Source organism: Eutrigla gurnardus, assembly GCF_963514095.1.
Source record: "Eutrigla gurnardus genome assembly, chromosome: 4".
Classification (NCBI taxonomy): Eukaryota; Metazoa; Chordata; class Actinopteri; order Perciformes; family Triglidae; genus Eutrigla; species Eutrigla gurnardus.
In genome coordinates, this window is record NC_139918.1 from 16,758,823 (window position 1) to 16,780,331 (window position 21,509).

General features: G+C 40.2%; 1 protein-coding gene across 1 annotated transcript; it reads left to right on the top strand.

Annotated features, from left to right (window-relative positions):
- Positions 1–11,574: 11,574 nt before the first annotated feature.
- Positions 11,575–19,995, top strand: tmie (transmembrane inner ear). Its single transcript, XM_084007590.1, has 4 exons — positions 11,575–12,000; positions 14,530–14,647; positions 14,913–15,062; positions 19,628–19,995. The coding sequence occupies exons 1-4, from the start codon at positions 11,890–11,892 to the stop codon at positions 19,921–19,923; spliced, it is 675 nt and encodes a 224-aa protein (XP_083863716.1). The 5' UTR covers positions 11,575–11,889; the 3' UTR covers positions 19,924–19,995.
- Positions 19,996–21,509: the final 1,514 nt, after the last annotated feature.

Sequence of the window (21,509 nt, forward strand, 5' to 3'; positions counted from 1 at the left end):
TAAAATGACCTCCAGTCTTTGATTGTAATGGTAGGCAAAGTTATGAAAAATCGAACAATTTATATACCCAAAAAATACATATTGAACAGTGTAGCATGTAAGAACTATGTAGTGAACACAAAATCTATGGCACCTTGAACACAAGTATTCACAAGGGTGCAAATGTTTTGTGTAGTAGTCCAAGGAGGTTCAAGTTTTGAAACTAATCCAAACAAACTGATTGACACCTCTGGTGGGGTAACCAGGGAGGGTGGCCAATCAGATCCCAGGGGTAGCCGGTGCCACCCCCAGCCACCCCAGTGGCCACACTGTAAATCTAAACATTGGCTTCAATAAAAGGTATTAAGTGTACCTAACTCAGTTTTTATTAACATGTTGCTAACACTCATTTTGAATAAGTTACTTGTACTTTGGGGTTGAAAAACCTTCCAAACTCAGTATGCTCAAGTTGTATTCATTTAGAAAAACCAAGTCCTGGGAACTTGTGCCTTTTCAAGAGTAAATGTACTTAGTTACATGTAACTATGTGCATTTACTGTTATACTTAAACACCCTACATATAATATATATAATTACATATAATATTTTTTCTTGTTAAGTTACTTCCTATTTCTACAGCCTTACACTTCAGAGGAAAATGCTCCTCTAAGTTTTTACTTCATTTCTTTTATTGCTTTTACATAACATTATTGGTCCAATTGTATTGTTTACAACAAACAAATATCATAATCTGTAGTTTTATCGTAAATTAAACAATTCAAAACTGTGGATCTAAACAGAAGTCAGTCAGTCAGCGAGCAGGGCTGGCAGTGACACAATGTCCCACTGCTTCCCCCTCCCCCAAACGTTTCATCGTTTGCACATGCGCACTGACTGCACAGGTCATCAACCACCTGCCTCTTGGCGCGCCGCGCGTTGACATGAAGACGTTGGACTCCGACACGGCAGCAACCGCCATCATCTCAATTTTCGGATTTTTGATTCTGCTGCTGCTGGGAACATTGATTTGGTGAGTCCATGCTTGACTAAAATGGGGAACTATGCAAGTCTGTTCGCTTTTCTGCTGTTTCGCTAACCGCTTTTCTGCTGTTTCGCTAACCGTCCTCCCGGCCAATGCATTTGTTTTCGATGAAACCAGCGAGAAAACAATCGATAGAGCGATGGATAACATTATCTATCATGTACGATGTTACGACGTGTGTCTCTGTATAGTCTTATCCGTCATAAACAAGAGATTAGGGGTTACAGGCCGCGTTTGTGTAGCATGCTAACGTTACCAAGTCTAGAGCTGGGGGTGGGGGGGTATTTTCTTAGAAGTTAGCTTGGAGATGCGAGGACATTCTCGCAACCCCCGACGTCAGTGAAATTGGGTGCTTTTGTTGTTATCGCTAACGTACTTGAAGTGAAACCATGCGGGTGCATGGCGGGTCACGTTCACTTGGTGCATCAGACTGAATACGCTGTAGTGCATTTATTTATTTATTTTTATTTATTTACGCTGTAGTGCATATAACAGCGTCGGCGTTCATTTCAGCCGATTCAAATGTGTAATCCGCCATTCGAGTCGGCCATATTAAGTAGCCCAACTTCATTTACCGACGCGAGTCGGGCAGTCGGTGCGGTGTGGACCCGCCTTTAGACATTATACTTCGATTATGTTCTTTTCTTCTTTTTTTTTTGCGTGCCGTTATGAAGCGCTGGTTGTTGAGTCCTGACGTAACGACTTTATTTCCGGGTCCACCGGCGTTATCGGGTCCATCGCAAACACAACAAAGTAGCCTACCGCAAGTCATGGTCCCATGAAAAACAATGAAAACCGGACATTTTCGATGTAAACACAGTTAACGCTAAGTAGTCGTAGTAATTGTATTTTAATGTTAAGCACTTGAAATGTGAACTTGTTTTCACACATTTCTGTTGATTTTGAGAACGTGTGTGTGTGTGTGTTTTTAGATTGACTGAAGTTAAATCCATTAGTACCTAGTTTACATCAAGACTGACAAACAGTAATGTTTTAAGGATAACAGGATCACTGTTAAAATCATAAGCTGCATATCTGTCAGCCTTAGAACTGTTTTTGTGACTAATGTGTTTGTCATAGTTTTCACTTGTATTTGACCAACGGCGTTGTAAAGCCTGGTCATATTGGAGATGGCTGCAATACTGTGCATTGAATTGTTTTATTCTTTTTAACTGTATCTAACACAGGCTCAAACTAATGAGGAGTCCACACACTCTCAGCAGTTAAAGGTATTTTCTCATGATTCCTCTTGTGCAGTAATTAATATCTCATTACATTTTTGTAAATTTCATGATCATAAAAAGGAAAGCAATTGAAATAAATCTAATGGAATTCATAGTACCTATTGTGTGGCCCAAATAATACAATGATTGCACTTATGGATAAATAATCATCTCACCAAACACACTCTCTCTCTCTGTGCTCAGTCCTGACGTTGACTCTGCTGTTTTCCTCCTTTTCTTAAGGTATTGAGTATTTCTGTTTTGAACCCCAGCCTGGCCTTCAGTTCCCCTGCCGTGGAGACATTGAGTATTGCTTCTTCTACTGGCTCAGCCTGATCCAAGGTGAGGATTCTCATTCTCTCTCTCTCTCTCTCTCTCTCTCTCTCTCTCTCTCTCTCTCTTGCTCTCTCTTGCTCTCTCTTGCTCTCTTCATTTTCTAATAATTTTCTATTTTTCTTTCATTTCAGATTTATCAATCAGGACCCTTCAAAACCAGATAAAACCTTCGAATGCAGTGGACGTGTAAATGCTGCACATTTTCTGCAGAAAAGAGAGGTCAGTTACTTAAGCATTACCGCTTAAAACATGGGTCCCATACACGTATTGCACAACTTCCTTGCCCCCATAAGGAATGCATATGCACGTTTAAGTCTTTTAATGCACTTAAGGTGCATTTATCTACCTGGCACACTCAAAAAGATCCAGGCAAAAGGAGTGAAACAGCATTCCACTGTCAGCTGTGTGACTTTGTTGAGCCTGGCACTGATTCAAAGTTTTTCACCCATTTACGTGGGCATTTGAAACTGAAACAAAAGGTTAGTTGTCCATATCAAGGGTGTAACTTTCAGAGCAGCAATTATTCCACATTTAATGCACATAAATCCAAAGAGCATCCAGTACACAGTACAATGTCATTCAAGTCTGAAATTCTTTCAGGGAATTTACCTGAAGAACCTCCCCCTAGTCTAAATATTCAAGCAGAGGATAATGTCTCTGTAGCTGATGATTTTGACTTTGAAGTCATGGAGAGCAAAGATGTAAAAGAACTGGAGAGTCAGTTGGAACATAATTTGGCTGCTCTATTTCTGAAAATGTCCTCAGTTCTTAACATTTCAGAGACTTCCCTGCAAGAAGTTATAGAACAGATCAATCAAATTAATTTACTGTCACAGCCATTGTTACATACCTCACTTCAAAGAATACTTGATCAGCCTAATGACTCTTTAGTGGGTGAAATAGTGAAAGAAGTTACTAAGAGTAATGCATTCCTGAGATTCACTTCTCCTGGAGGATCGTTGTCAACTGCAAGCAAACGAAAAACATACATTTTAAACAAATTCTCTGTGGTAATGCCAGTTGAGTTTGTGCTGAAAAATGACAAGCAGACAGTTCTGTATGTCCCGATACTACAAATGCTGCAGACCTTGCTAGAAAATAAAGACATTTTGGATAAGGCCATGTCACCTGAGACAAATCTGACACAGAGATACAAATCTCATAGGGATGGTTCCTGCTTTAAAAGTAACTCTCTCTTGAAAGAGCAAGGATTAAGGATTGTTCTTTTCTTGTACATTGATGATTTTGAGGTGGCAAACCCTTTGGGAACTTCCAGAAACAAACACAAGTTATGTGCAATCTACTGGGTACTTGGTAATCTGCACTCAAAGTATCGTTCCAGTCTCCATTGCATTCAGCTTGCCCTGCTCTGCAAGGCCAGTAACATCAAGGACTATGGTTATGGGGAAACTCTTCGCCCTCTCATTCAAGACCTGGTTTCTCTTGAGCAACATGGTGTATACGTTGAACAGCTAGGGGCCAGTGTAAAAGGCACTGTATTATTTGTTGCAGCAGATAATTTGGCTGCGCATTCTCTTGGAGGGTTTTTCGAAAGCTTCACCGTTAGCCAGATGTGTCGATTCTGTATGGCAAAACGAGAGGAAATCCAACACAAGGAAGTGCGAACAGGCTCATTCCAACCAAGAACAGAGGAAAATCATGACAAACAGGTCAAGAACGTACAACAGGATCCTTCTTTGGCTCCACAGTTTGGTGTGAAAAGAAGCTGCCCTCTAACTGATAGCTTGGAACACTTTCATGTCGTTGATGGCTACCCACCTGACCTTATGCATGATCTTCTCGAAGGCATTGTTCCAGGTGAATTAGCCTTGTGCTTGAAGGTACTGATATCAAATGGATACTTCTCTTTTGAAACCCTTAATCAGGCCATTAAGCAGTTTCCATATACATTTTCAGACAAAACAAACCAACCTCAGCTTGTCAGAAAAACCTTTTCCACCATGGCAACAATTGGAGGAAATGCACATGAAAATTGGGCACTTATCAGACTTCTGCCACTGATGATTGGTCATCACATCCCTGAGGGGGATGAAACTTGGGAAGTGTTGATGAACCTAAAAGATGTAGTGGAAATCTCAGTGTCTGCAAGCTTCACAGAGGAGTCTCTGTACTTTTTTGACTGCAAGATTGCAGAGCATAGAGATTTATTTCAGAAAGTGTTCCCAAACGAGAGATTGCGCCCAAAGCACCACTACATCGAGCACTATCCTCAACTGATTCAAAAATTTGGTCCATTATCTGACGTATGGACGATGCGCTTCGAAGGGAAACACAAGTTTTTCAAAGATGTTCTCCGTCACACTCGCAATTTCAAAAACATTTCACTTACATTATCTGTCCGACACCAGAAAATGATAGCATTCCATTTAGATAGTAACTCATTCTTCAAGCCATCTGTTGAAATCAACAAAGTCCAGTCTGTGATGGTTGCTTCATTTCCTGAAAATGTGCAAAACTTTTTCACAGAACTTCATCACAGACAGGGCCAGCAGAGCCAGACAGTCTTGGCAGCACCCTCTGTCTTCATTGATGGCATCAAGTACAGTGCTGACATGGTTATTTCAGTGGGATCTTGCTCTGGGCTACCAGATTTCAGACAAATATCAAAGATTGTAGTGATCAATAATGACATCGTGTTTGTCTGCAAACTTCTGGCCTCATGGTATGATGAGCATCTAAGAGCATATGAGCTCAGTCACTTGTCCACCTTCTCTGTCACACGGTTGTCTGAACTGAACGATGTTTTCCCTCTATCCCTTTACAAGATTAGAGGCAGACAGCTCATTACCCTGAAACGATACATACTGTGCTGAGTAATGTGAATACTGAAGTCTTGAAATCTTATACAAATGTCCTTCCTTTTCAGTTTGAGAAGTCATCATGGAAAATCAGCGACTTTTGATGAGAGTGGTCGTCCAAGATGACGATATCAGGAAACTGGTTCTAAATGAGAGGCCCAATTCTATTGAGGAGTTAAAAGCACATATGAAGGAGAAACTCTCCCTGCAGTATGATTTTATATTGCAATATGAAGACAAAGACTTTGATAATGCTCTCTGTAATTTGACACACATCACTGATTTGCCTGAAAAAGCGACACTAAAAGTCATTCCCTTGGTGACTCTAGAGTTATCAGCTGTGACATTGCCTGTCACGTCATCAGATAATGACTGCAGCTCAACAGATACGGTTATACTGCCTCCCACTGAAACTCCATTAAGAAGACAATGGCCGGAGTTTTTTGATATTCCGAATTTTTCGGTGGATGTTGAGTACAAGTTGAGACAAGCTGATCTTGCCTTTATGAAAGATGGAACACGTATGTCGCTGTCACGTGATATGAAGCATGACATATTGGAAAAACTAGCAGAGATCATGTACAGCTTTAAAGCGTACCCTGATGATGATGATTACACCAGTGTATCAAAATCTCTCATCAGCAAGCATCCAAGCCTTACTGAGCCTGGTCCTCAGCCAGGATACTATGGCTGGAAGAACAGCCTTAAATTTAAGATGGGAAATTATCGAACGAAGCTCCGAAGGGCTGGATGTGAGGATGTCATAGTTAATGGGGGCAAAAGAAGTAAAAACAACCCACAGGGTGAATCATCAAGAAAAAACATCAAACGGCCGAAGAGGGGTGAAGCAAACTATCTCCCCAATTTACCCAACAGACAGAATGAAGAAAGCCTTGAAAGTGCCAGAATGGTTCTCGTGGAAGAAATGAAGAAAAAACAACACAATGGCTCTCTCATCTCAAACATGATGGACCAGACATTCTCACTACGCAGGCAAGAGATCGTGAAAAAGGAGCCTGCTGTGCAGGACATAGTGGAACGGTGGCCAGGCCTCTTTACAGAGGGACAGGTTAGTTGTGAAAGCAGGTTTGATAAGATAAACAAAATAAAAATTGAATTTGAGAAAGAATAAATGTCACTGTAGATTCACAATGATATAAGTCTTTGTAAATGTTTATGCTTTAACATATTGTTTTCAAGTAAAGAACTTTTGCTCTTACAGTGAGGATTTATTGATGTTACTCAATATTATATGAAATAGTATGGTGTGTGATTTTAGCATGCTTAACTGGTATTCTCACTGTCCCCCCACAACCCCATCACCCTACTTTTTTTTTTAGGTTTTTGCAGAGTTTAGCAGAATTGTCAACAAACATCTTGAAAGCAGTTTCTTCGAGTCTCTTGACAAGCACACTCCACGCATCATTGAACTCCTGCAGTCAAAAAAAGGAGCTGCTGGACAGAAAATTCAAGAGTTAATGGCGAACTTGGTAAGAAATTAATTGTTTCATGTTTTTGAGGAGTTCTTACTCTCATCTACATACACTGATACAGACCAACATTTTCATTTTTTTCTGACTTGTACCTTGTGCATTTTTATTCTAATTGATGTTTTCTGTCTCTGTCTTATAAGTCATCAGATGTAACTGCAAGACGCTCTGTGGTCCTCAAAGGGCTTCCCATGATCTTTGGTGATGACCCAAGCAGGTTCTATAAGACATGTTTTGTAAGTACTTTGTCACAATACAGTATATTCACTTGTAATACAGACATCAAAGATATATGTCCCTCACATTTCTGCCTGTATTCATTGATGTAGGCCTTCCTTTACTGTCTTATCTATCACTTTATTTCAAATTTAGAGGGTGCTATTGTAGCTATTGTATTGTAGCTTTCATTTTTTTCAAAGTGTCTCTCCATCAGAGATCTTAGTGTATAGTTTATAATGATCGTAGTGTCTAACTAGCCAAATACTTCCTGACTACAAATTGTTTGCTGATTGTTTTTTTCTTTGCAGGAGACAACGAAAGATGAGGCCATAGACAATGTCACAGTCGGTGTATTGACCATCCTGAGTGAAGACGATCCTGAGCAGCCCGTTTCCACAGCCATTATCCTTGAGGGAGGTATTGTGATGGACAAAATTCGGGACTTGCCACAGGCAGTTTGCCTCATATTTGGCCTCACATATGCCTTGAACCTCGATTACCCAAAATGCATTGGAAACACATTCAGATTCATTCAAAGTGTAATGCTTGGTTTGGGAAACAAAGTCCTCGCCCCAAAACTCCTAACAGTTAAAAACATGTTGTTTGACGAATGAGGAGTCAGATGTGAGGTAACACTCAATAACCTTTGTTCTCATTATTGCACCATGCTTATGACAGAAACGTGAGAAGAGAGCGTTGATGCTTTTACTAAACAGCATTTTAGATCTGCCTAGGCAAAGTTTTATTGTTGAGTTGATTCTCAAATCTGTTCAGTGCTTTTACACTGGTGGTAGAGCACTCTTGTGAATTCAGGTGTTTGAACTGTTTAAGAGTGAAGTGTGATAACATTTCATTGTTCAATTGATACTCAGACCTGTTCAGTGTATCTATAATAGTGCCTTCTTGTGATGCACGTGTTACATGTGTAAAAAGTGTGATATGTTGGATGATGTAGCCAGCAAATGCCGGTAATCTAGCATACATTCTGTGTGTTAAGATTCACACTAAATCTGCATACTGTTAATGTTCTTATGACAGTGAAGAGCGGTTTGATGCTTTTATTAAACAGCATTTTGAACTGTTTAAGAGTGAAGTGTGATAACATTTCATTGTTCAATTGATACTCAGACCTGTTCAGTGTATCTATAATAGTGCCTTCTTGTGATGCACGTGTTACATGTGTAAAAAGTGTGATATGTTGGATGATGTAGCCAGCAAATGCCGGTAATCTAGCATACATTCTGTGTGTTAAGATTCACACTAAATCTGCATACTGTTAATGTTCTTATGACAGTGAAGAGCGGTTTGATGCTTTTATTAAACAGCATTTTGAACTGTTTAAGAGTGAAGTGTGATAACATTTCATTGTTCAATTGATACTCAGACCTGTTCAGTGTATCTATAATAGTGCCTTCTTGTGATACAGGTGTTACATGTGTAAAAAGAAATGTTGAGCACTAAAACTTAATTCTTTGAAATAAATTGAATGCAGATGACATTCTTTTTCGCTGTATTTTTTTCTTTCAAATTAAGTGATAACAAAGTTATTTTAAGTACTGTAGACTCAGAATTGACAAGTTTATTTCAGTACAGTAAAGTTACAATAAATTAGTTATTTTAAGTAAAATACAATCATAACAAGCAAGTTAATTCAAGAGCTGTGAACTCAAAATACCCATGTTTAGTTTAGTATAGTAAACTCATTATAAACAAGTTCTCGCAAGTACTGCACACTTATATTTAATAAGTTACATGTACTAACTTAATCAAGTTTACTTAACTCATTTAGTTTAAGGCAATAAGTTTGCATATTTTTTTTGAGTAAAGCCAACTGATTATATCTTACAGTGCATGCCCCTGCTGTTGTGTCAGTCTAAAATACTCCTCCTGGTGCAATCTTCAAATTGTATTTATTATTGTGCAAGACAACCGGGAAAAAAAGTGAAAAGAAAACAGAAAGGGGTTTTGTGGACAAGAGAGGAGAGAGAAACAACAAATACAACAACAACAATGACAGCAATCATAACAAAGTGTTAAACATTAAAAAAAATATCTGCAGAACCAACAACAGAAGCCAGCTGTAGCTGTGGGAGAAAATAACCAAAGAGAAGCAAAAAAAAAGACAAACATATAAAAGTATATATATATACACTATATACACACATACACACACATACATACACACACGCATACACATAACATACACACACATTATTAATATTAACAATAGAAATAATGAATGAACAACACAGCAGGCTCTTTTATATTCCATCAACAGAACTTAGCTGGTGTGGTGATTGCGTCCAACCCCTCTGGCAGAAGCCAATCACGGGGATGCCATGTACAACAAGGATTATCATTACCACCAAAACACTCACATTCCCCATTCATCATCATCATCATCATCATCATCATGAGGGAAGTCAGATTCAAGGGTGCTACTGCATGGAAGTGTACGCTTCAATATGTGTAACTCATAAACCACTAAACCATAAATCACTATGGTGATCAATGGGGTGTATTTTCATAGAGAGGGAATATTTCAAGAAAAGATTGGGCATATTGGAAATATAATGGCAGACAATACAATCTTGTTTATATGCGTCTTTTACACGCCCTGAGATATGAGGATGATGCTTGAATCCATGTGAAAGGCATCACTGTGCCGGGTGCTTCAGTCCCTCCAAAGCCATTTAACTGAATCCTCTATGTAATCTGTTCGAATAATATCTGCCTGTTATAGCAACAAAAATCAGATGTTACATTCACAACAGCAAGAGATGCGAGGAGCTTAGCTGACCCTAAAGGCCTTACTGGAAACATCCAGTATTAGTTGGGAGGAAACAATGTATAACCAATACTTACTCTTGCTGAGAGTTAGATTAATAATATTCTCACCGAAATCTCCTCCATGGAGCAAATAAGCATATTTCCCATGTTTTCCAATAATTCCTTTATCAAGCCATCAAATAACCAAAGAAATAAAATGGGTGCCTACTTTCCCTCCATTAGGCTGTCACTCTGTTGAACACTTACCATGTACATTACTGGCAAATTGCAGCTGCTGTTTGTACTGAATATTCAATAAACGTAATAGGCTGTACAAAGTCTTCTTCCACATCATAGCATAACAATTATGTTTAGTCTTGTTTAGCTTTGCTGTCCTTGTTTTAGGTGTAGTTTTATTTCTGTGTGCAGAACAAGAGCAGCAAAAAAACAGTCACTTCCTGGTATGTGTAGCCAACAAAACTGATTTGGATTATTTTGGTTTTACAGCCTATAACTTTACGGTTTTGGTCTCAGCACTCACATGAGCATTGTTTCCAGCTGTAGAATGCAGCTGTAGAATGCGTGCAGAATGCTGTTTTCAGCAACAACAAAAACAGATTGTACTATAGATTCTCAACCTTGGTCCAATGTGAAAATGTCATGTTACGATCATCCTGGCCACAATAATTGCGATTTACCCCGTTATCTCGGTAATCATCAAAATATGCTTAAAACGTAAAAACATACCGCTATCACTTTAAATTTTGTGAAGAAACATATTTTTTTATTGCAACACATCTTTTTTGTGTTGCAAGTGATATATAATCAAATCATCTTAAATACAATTTTTGTATGCTCTTTTTAAAAAAAAAAATCAGGCTTTCACTTCTCTATCATTTGTCACTTGTGATGATATTTACTTTTATCCCGATAACAGAAATTCACAAGAATCAACTTATTGTGAGTGATTTTTATCCCGATCCGTGATAAAATCCCAAAATCGTCCCATGCCTCCTAACAGTTAGTCATGTTCGTTATATATGTTCATAATGATTTTCAGTGTCACCTACCCATGATCCGACTTAAAGCTATGGTCTACATTTTGAAAATCAGTTGTCAAAAAAGCATCCCGCCCCCCCAACTAAACCCCTCCCCTCAGTGTTCCACGATAAGACGAGGCGGGAGTGGGAGGGGACGAGGCGGGATGACGAGAAGCAGGGGAGACTAGGGGATTGGATGGAGGGTACGAGCCAATGGGAGCCTTCCGGAGCAATGGCTCCCATTGGTCAATTTCTATGTAGACCTACGGTTGATAGACTTAATGGATTTTTTTCATTCCAAATCGTAGACCATAGCTTTAACAAACACAAAAAGCCTTGAAATCACTTTCATTTCACTGAGTTGAACACAAATGACTGCAACTCTTTTCACCCTGAGGTGGGTGCATATTAAACACACTGGATTCCACAGTGACTTGGCTCTTCACACTGAAGGAACGGGGCCGTGAGCGTTTTCACACTCCAGACTCGGGGGCAATAAACATGATGACGCTCACAGCCATTTGCTTCACGGTCCTGCGCAGGCCAACCTCATGGCTAACTGCACTGCCCATCCCCCCACCCCAACACTCCGTGTTAACCGCCTGTCCCCAGCAGGGTGAGCTGGCTGTAAACCACACCAGGTCTATTGATTAATTAATGCACCCTAACTGCCGGGTTGGCTCCCGGCATTGTCGTGGAGCAGTTGTGAGCTGCCGGCAGCTGTGATCGCCGCCCTGTTTTTGGTGGTTCTGCAGTGTTGTAGAGGGAAAGGCGGGAGATAGAGGAGTGGAGCAGCAGTTAACTGTAGATGAGAGGACGCCGCCAGCATCATAGTCACCATTAATCACCCGGGGGCCATCGCGGTCCTGTCCTCTGTACGGCGCCATCGCAGGCAGGCAGACAGAAAGAAGAAGAGAGGAAGAGGCAGAGGAAGAGGGGGCAGGTGGCTGCAGGGAGGAAGACGGGGAGAGAATGATTGGGGATCAGCATGTGTGTCCACCTCAGCTCCTCCTGCAGGGCTGGGGAGCAGTGCTGCTGTCTCAGTGCTTGTCCTCTGTGTTCTCCCAGGTCCCGGATCCTGAGGTAAGAGCCTAATACACCACCACGTTCTCCACAGGTTCCTCTCAGGAACGTACCGAGGGTTTCTATGTGACGGACGCAGGTGTCCTGCCATTTAAAAAAAAATAGGTAGCTTTATGCGTATCGCGCTCGTCTTTCGGTTGCCAGAGTTGTCTTGGAGGAGTGAGGGAACATTATGTGTAGAAACCTGATCCGTTATGCCTTACATGAGCAGCTAAGTCACATGTTTTCATATCAGTGCAAACAGGTTGTTGTGGTGCTTTTACACCAGAGAGAAGAAAGAGAATACGACTACAATGATCAGATTATAAAGCAGCTTGAATCCATATTTTCTAATGAAATAATTATACTTTTGAAATATACTACTTTTATACAGTAGACTGTAAAAACATGACTAAAAGTACAACATATCAAAACAGTCTTTTAGTGTTGAATGAGTAAGGGGTTTTATATTATAGGCATGTAAACAAACTATATAAACCAACTAAAAACCTGGTTCCAAAAATCAGGTTAGAGAATCTAAATACTGGGCATGGCACACAAATCCTTTGTACAGGTTATCTTTTATAAGTCACTGTAATTGGTGCTCATACATATGGCATAACTAAACCTTTAGCCCAATGCCGATTTTCTTATTTTTAGATGGTAATCCTTCGTTCTATTATACTAATCTGCCTTGATTGGTCCCCAAAGGATCTTCTTTGAAAAACCAAAAATAAACTTCCAAGAACATCCAAACATGTCATTGAATTTATAATGATCAAACTAATAATACAACCATCCAACAAATACACTTTGGGTATATAATGATTAATGATGATGAGGTAACTTGAGGTCACTAATCTTCGAGTGTGCTCCACCAAAAGAAAACTTGAGATGCCCCAGAGGAAAGGACTTAGTATTATATAATCGCTCTTGAAACACAAAATCTTTAAGCGCGGCACTAAATATCCCCATCGTGGCTAATCCTTCTGTGGGAGTTGCACAAACAAGAGTATAAACTCATTCAGACCATTTTTGTCTCGCAGCTTCTTTGTTCAAGTTCTCCTCCTCAGCAGACTAGAGGCCCTGAAGACAGCTCGTACTGTCACATGTCTGGCTCTCTGAAGTCTATCCTCTCTGACAAACAGCAGGTTATTTTAGAGTCTTACATCGCACAAAGAAGAAATGGGATGTTGGAAAAGGCGCAAATTCCGAGATCGTACATAGCTTGAGGTCTGCCAAGAGATGTGACTTAGTGCTTATTGGTTTTTACTTCTACAAGAATTCAAAGGATGATTGACTGAAATACTTTCATACTTGATCAACATTGTTTTTTTTTTTTTTATAAAGTTATAAAATGTAGTCACATCCTCAGTTTGTGTTTGTAAAATGATTCAAGCCTAAGTTTGGTAGCGATTGCATCACCGCCTCAGCTTATTCTTAGAAAATGATCACATTTAACCACATTATGGTATCATCAATAAAAGGCAGCAAATGTAATAAGTGCCCATCTTCTGATCCTTCGATTTCTGCTTTATGGATGAAAGTATAGAGTTTCCAAAACAACGACGTATCATTCAATCAAGTGATCGTTATTCGGGGACCAAACCTTCTATCAGGGTTCTGATGCTCGGCCGGCTTCGGCAAAGTAGTAATCCAATCTGTTGTTGTTGATCTGGCACAAACACAGCTTTTATATTAATTGTTCCCCGATCCCCAGCTCTGGAGAGATTTTAAAACGTGAAAAACTGTTGGTTTTGGATATTATCGACAGAAACTTTGAGTGAAGACATCTAAGGCTATTGGGAGAGTTCGGAGAAAATGCAGGAACTGGAAATCCTCCTCCTCCAGGTGCATGGTCACATGTTTGTAGACCTCAGCACTTGTTTGTGTCGAATGAAGGTGAAGAGAAACACAAACCCCCACAGATAATGTGAGCATTGCTGTTTTCTTGGCTGAAGAAATGCTAAAGACCTTTTTTTCACCTATTTTTGCCAAAGCCTTGGGGGGGGGGGGGGGGGGGGTATGGGGAACCATACCAATAACATACGATGATAAATGGTTGTGCATTGACCTTCTCAAAGGTCAGGATGAAAGGTCGGGTTGCTTGTGGAGAGAGCTGAATGAAGACTGCAGTTATGGGAAATCAGTGTCCTTCAGAGGACTTCAAACGCTTCTTTTACATCTACTTTTTAATGTATTACTCATAATCACTAATATTAGATTCAGTTCATCATTAATTCTGTTTTACTTGAGTTCAGAAATGTAGAGAAGTGATTGAAAAAGCTGCCACCTTTACTGGCACACACACACACACACACACACACACACACACACACACACACACACACACACACACACACACACACACACACTGACATTTTACTGCTTGAAGATGATGGAAAGGAGAAGTGAAGCTTGAGATATTGTAAGATCTTTTTATTCCCTTCTCCGCTGTAAAACACGTTTCTTTGGGATTATTTGCGGTGTTCAGAGGCTGAAACAAGCAACGTTGTCTTTTGTTTTTGTCCTTTTGTTTTTTTTCCACAGCTTATGCCCACAGACCCCCCGAAGAAGCCGGACCCCATCACCTCTGAGTCTGTGGTTTTCTGGGGGCTGCGGTTATGGCAGGTCATCGCCATCTTCTCCGTGTTTATTTTAGCAGTTGGTCAGTATGACATCACTTTGTTGACACCACTACAAACCATCCGTTTCATGGTGTGATTATCAAGCACATTAGTAGTAATAATGAGAGTGATATTATGTCATACGAGCAGCGACTTAAGAATGAGGAAAAAGAAACGCTCACTTTGTGCAAATTGTTGTTGAATTTGTTGCAGAGGAGGCAACAATGGCCTTTTAATTTGTCTAATTCCCATCATCCTCTATTCAACTAAACATGTGTCCCTGTCTCCCCTCCCTCTCTTCTTCAGTTATCACTCTTTGTTGTATATTCAAATGTCGAATCCCGAGAACCAAAAAGGAAATCGAGGCGCGACACGCGCAAAGACAAGCCGCCAAGAAATACGCCAACACGTTGGAGACAGTGCCACCTCTGAACGAGCTGACTGAGATCCCAGGATGTAAGTGCCTCTCTTACATCTTTCCAATATTAAAACGACTATATTCAATTGGTAATATTGACACGTTGAAGTACAGAAGCTCCTTACTGGAATCGAATGTTTGTTTATGTACTCCAACATTGCTGGTGGTTGATACATTGAAGTCTGGTGACATCACTGAACTACACGGACTACATGACATGTATCTGTGATTGCTTTGTGGTCCCACGCTATGATTGAGGCCACGAGCACGGCTGGACTGGGACAAAAAAAACAAATCATCCCCGGCATCATCGATCACACATCACCCATCTTTGTGCTCCAGTCCACCAGCCTCTTCCTCGGGTCACAACCTGAGTCTAGATCATGTAGGTGATACAGCTTCTCTGTCGACCTGCTTGTGCGCTGGTCGGACACAAATAAATAAACAAACAAACCAAAAAAAAGAAAAAAAAAAGACAGTTGTTTCAACCCAGGACACGTCGGCCAGACCAGGAGAGATCTGCCAGCTGGCCAGTCAGCCACGGCTATGAAGACAGCTGTCTTTTTACATAACATTATTCCTTAGGCAGCTTTCCTTTCTTAACTTTACCGTCTCACCTTTTCACCTCTTCACTTCAATTCTTCTGCTCTGTTTTTTTTTTACGCTTTGTTGTATTAAACTCCCTCTTCTCTTTTCTCTCCTCTCTTCCTCGCTGCTTTTCTTCCAGCTGCCCCAGAAGCCTCTGTGGTACAGACCGTCTCTGAGCAGGTGCAAACTGCTAACAGTGCGAACAGCAGCCAGCGCTCAGCAGTTAGGGTCAGCGAGGAGCATCCCGCCTCCCTCACCTTGCCAGAGACAGACTGATCCCCCCCCCCCTCCTTTTCTTCTACTCTCATCTTTTTTCAGACTGTCCTCTTGGCTAAGTGACTTTAAAGTATGTAGTCCTCTTCGTGCGACAGCCATCGTTCTGGTTTCCTCGATGCTACTGCTGCAAGAGAAAATGCAGGGAAAGAAATACAAAGGCGCCATGGGGTCACTCAGCTGCTTACCACATCACTTTTGAAATGCATTGCCAGTAAATAAAGTACAATTTGAAATGTCCAAATGTTGCATTGTGGTGCAGAAGTAACGATGTGTAGTAGAAAATAAGGCTTTTAATGTGGCTGCAAAAAACAGATTTCCATGCTTTTGCAAATTTGATTAATTTAGACCAGCTGGATTTTTGTAGTTTATACTTTTGTATGGTTTGAGGGTCTCTTAATGTTGTATTTTGCTTCATGTATATTTACATGAAAAAATCAAGACTTTGCTAACTTTGATGAAATTTCGGGCCAGAAAATTGTCAGCAGTGAAAATGGAAATGCATGCAGCATGCTGTGTGTGTTCTGTGTGTGTCTGTTTCTACTTGCTCGCTCTAAAAGGTTAGCCTTGAATAAAGCAGATCATTCACACAATCTCCCCTCCCTGTGAATTATACATGAGCGCTGAGGTCCACAACGCTGGTCTCATCTGTAATTAAACGATCCGGAACTGGTCTCTTAGCTGCTCAGCTGTGGCTTTCTCAGGTTAAGAAATGTGACCAATAGGGAGTGGCGTCTGTCTTGTCTGTGATGCATTCATGTGCACAAAACACATTCATTCAATCTGGTGTAATTAATCATGGAAGAGAGAGCATCGAGCTGTCAATACGTTTTTCCTGCATGATTACTGTGTCAATTAAGGTCTTCGTTAGAGGAGGGTTTACCGCATGTGGCGAGAGCACATACATCTCCTCAGCCGCGAGTCTAGAGAGTTGATCTAATACGCATTGGAGTAAATCTTCTTTCGTGACTATATAAATAATCAGCCGTGTGGCTCTGACTTGGAGGTACACTGACTGCAGCGATTCAAAGCTTTAATATTTGCTGCTGGATTAACTAAGGAGCAGGGCAATATAAATCTAAAGCAAAGATACATAATGCTGCTTTCCCCCAGTGATTACGTCATGTCAGGGTATGCTAAAATGAAGTATGCAATCATATCCGGTAAACAAAATGAGCACGTACAGAGGATGTAGTATAACTGAAGTGTCGTTGAAACGCAAAATCAAAAATTTTGCAATTTGTTTATGCAAAGCAACAGCACACGAAGGCAATCCAGAGCAATCAGTAAGAGCAACATGAACTCAGCAGCTCATTAAATGTTACAAATGGGGAAGAAGAAATGCCCACCTGTGTCTTTGAGACACACACAGCAGTTGCTTGTAAAATCTATTTAAGTGTTCCTTTGCTTGAGCAGCACCGACACGTGCAACATTCTCCTTGAACAATTCCTGTGTGCCTCTGTTTACACGCATTCTTACCAAGCTGATGAAAGCATGTGGGACAAAATACAAGAAACGAAAGCTTTACCAGATTCACAACTAAGTTATACACGAAAGAGGAACATCTCTATCCTTCAACTCTCTTCCTCACAAGCGCTCCCACAAACATTTAATAGAATACAGAGACTGAAATGAGAGCCAGTCAGTCCCTCCTAATGTGCAACAGACTCTCACCAAAGTGAATCATTTCAAGTAGCCGTTGTTGTTAATGACTCAAAGACATTTTCACACATCTGTCCACTACAGCTCCGAATGGGCAGCGAGGAAAAGGTCATTTGCGGTTCAGAGCAAACAAAATGTTGAGCGACAAGACTTGCGTAAAGGAATTTGGTCGGGTTACAAGTCCCGCTTTGTTCCTCAGGAGGGAGAACTTATTAAACTGGCATTATTTGGGATCTCGGTCTGTTTCGAGCACAAACATCACTTCTGAGGTTACTTTTTTAACAATTTCGTAAGTCTGCCTGAACTGTGATTTCTTTGAAATGTCACGATGCCCCGTGCCCTAAAGTTTGAGCCCCAAAAAATTCTACTAGTCGTATCTGAGCTGACCTTTTGACATTTGGTGGTGGTGTGAGGGCCAAGGCCTTTTGCAGAGGGCAATGTTAACCTTTCACTTTTCCACTATCATACACAGCGTGTAAACAACGGGTAGCGGCTCCAAGTTGGACCAAAAAGTGGAACAACATTGAACATGTCTGGGTTTCAAATTCCGACATTAAATTACAGCTCTGCATTTAGCCATCCAGACCTCAAACCGTCGCACCGATGCATCATCTCTCAAACTTTTTTCTAAATAAAGAAACAATAAGAAAAGGAGGTGACGTAAAGGAGTCAACGTAGAAGGGAAACAAGGGACTCAAAGTCAAAACACAAAGAAATCAATACGCAGACATTCTGATGGTTGGTTGGTTGGTGATTGTTATAAATCAGCTCGATTAACCCAACAGAGTAAAACACGGGACTGAAATCATTCTAGGTTTACTCTAATCCCCTTCGGGCGGCTGTTGACATTTGGTGTTTGTTTGTTATATTGGTTTCTTGGCATGTGTTTGTGTATCAGTGTCTCTGCATCATGTGAGAGCAGCAGGCAAATGTTTGCTTTGTATACTGGCCCCAATGTCCACAGTTGTCAGACAATAGTTGCTGACGTGTTCCATTTGTTTGTGGAAACAGGGTTTGAAAGACAATGCTGTGGGCTCAAATGTTTAAAAAAAAAAAGTTTCTGCAAACTTTGTAAACAATTTTGTATTTTCAAAGACTACCTTCATTTTTCATGCAAACAAAAACCACTGAAGCAAACAAACAATACAAAATAATGAAATGAAACATACTTTTTTAATATTGTGGTAACATGCTTAATTGCTTTCGTTCCGAGAGTTTAATGCGAAAATCAATACCAATCTCTAACTGTCTGTTGAATTTGTTAGCATGGCCAGCAGCTTAGCTTAGCATGAAGACACTAACATGTTGTGGCTCATTCATTTAAAGTGTACAAAACACAAAATTGAAGTTTTACGGGGAGTTATGGGCTGCACCATTTCTTGGCTGGGAACAGTAACCTTTTCGTGACGCTGATGACTCTGCTAGTTGTCTGACATCCACTAGACAATACACTAGATACTGCAACTTGTCATCTCCATACTTTAGATTTTGTACCAAATAAACATTTGAGGTTGACATGCTAGAGGTGAAGCTTTAGAGGCATTCGTAAACTGATTTTGTTACCTTTGGACAGAGCTGGCTTAGCTCTTTTCCCTATTTATAGTCTTTATGCTAAGCTATGCTAAGATAGCCGACCGTTAGCGGTAGCTTCATACAATTTTACCATACCCACATGAAAGTAATAACTATATATTCTCGTCTAATTCTCATCAAGAAAGCAAGTACATGTCAAACTATCCCTCGGAGTCTAACATATGTTGATGCAAATATGAATTGAATTGTACCTTTCCAACCTCAATCATGTAATTTTAAGAAAATATCATACTCCTTCATCCTTCTGTTCTCCATTTTCACTCAGAAAGAACATCAAACAATCTCATTAAAAGAATAAGTAGACCGTGCTTATTAGTCCAGATAGAAACTCATGTCCCTGTATTACATGCAACCTACTTAGCCATTGTATGCTGTTGTATGAGATTCTCCCTTCCAATTAGCATTAGAGGCAGGACCCTGCTGATACCCGATGCTGCCACGAAGCCTTTTCAAACATTTCTTTCTCTATTTCATGTTTTCCTGCAGCCGCGAAAGTGGAAGTGAAAGAGGAGGTGACGACGGTCTCTGGGAAAGTGGACGCTGATAAAGGAGAGAAGAAGACCAAAGAAGGCAAGAAAGAGGGCAAAGGTGCCAAAGAAGGGAAAGGAGACGAAAAGGATGCATTAACGAAGAAGGGGGAAAAGGGAGCAACCAAGAAAGAAGCTGGAGAAGGGAAAGGAAAGACGTCTGGAGAGAAGGGAGACAAAGGGGAAAAGGGTGGAAAAGGAGAGAAAGGAGGCAAAGCTGGAGCTAAAGGGGGAGCCAGGAAAGCTCAGAAGTGAACTCTAACCTTCCACAGACAAACACTGAAAGAGATCATGGCATACTTTTTCACCGCAACCATTTTATGCACCTTTTTTTCTAAAACTAAATTTGTACATTATATTTGAAATAAATAATACACAAATGCATCATTTGTCTATTCTGGTCAGAATCACAAAAGTTGCAAGAATCTCAAGAGTACAGTAAAATTACAGATTTATTGTCTTATTCACAATTCACCGATGAACACAAAAACCAAGTTTACACTGATATCTACAACGTGCCTAAGTCACTATAGTGTGAAGAGAAGGCGAGATGCGTCTTAGCAAACACTGCCCACAAACGGTGTCTAAAGCATGAAGACCGACGCTGATTCCACTGAGTACAATTCGGCACGAGATAAATAAAAAAAAAAGACAACCACACACATTATATACTCCCATGAGAGGTATTTGAAAATAATGAATTACAACATTAGCTCTATGGTTATTGGCCTTATTGTACACTTGATTCCAAAACACAATCATTTTACATGATACAATCAGAACAAAATACTGTATAATAGGGTGTTAAAGTGCTCAAATATAATTTGCAATGTTTCCTTTGTAAAAGATTTACATGTTCTGATACCAGCCGCCTTTTTAATAATAACAATAATAATAAAAAAAAAACATCTTACGCAAAACCAACGGAATGTTTACTCGCCCAGTGGCTTTCAGTGGAGAGCCAGATTGAACTTGAACAACCACTGTAGGCTACTGGGTTCTTAAATGTTGTACAACTGCACTCCTGAATGGGTACAAATTCAGAATAAAGTTGCCAGAGTTGTGAGACATGATATATATATATATATATATATATATATATATATATATATATATGTATGAAGTATTAAGTGACAGTAAGTTAAGTTACCATTTCCTTCCATCTCAGTCGTTTTGTCTTCGTTTCATGCCATGATAATAACCAAACCATCAACACCCTGGTCCGTCTCAGTCATTTCCCATCATGCCTTTGTCTAATTTAAAAACCAATCATTTGTTTCCAACTCTTTAAAATGGTTACAAATATGTCAAATATGAAATCTGTATTTCAATAAAACAGCAGAGCACTAGCTCTCAACTAGCGTTATTCAACCATGAGTGAATGGCACTTTTGTTGGCATGGTTTCCAGCTGTGGATTATTAGTATTTTCATGTGCTGGTGAGCATTAACCCACCCATGACTCAGGAGGTGTTTGTGAGAAAGACTAAAAATAAACTACAGGGCCCACATTCATGGAAATGAAGGAAAATGCCACCCAGTACAAGGGTGTTGAATCGCTTTTTGGTCAACAATAGGAGATAAATGGAATAAGTCATAACAGATTTTACTCTCTGTATAAGTCAGTTCACTCTTGGTTCTGGTATTTTAACAGGATTTGTTGAAGAATATAGGATGTTACCAGAGTTGTCCTATACATCTAATGGGAAAAGACTGGAGATGGTTTTGAAAGCACACATCATAATGGATCAGCTCAGGTGGGAGCATAATCGACTCAGTGTGAAGTCGCCAAGGGAACAAAACAGCAGGAGGGACAAGAGAGCTCGCCATCAAATGATGGAAT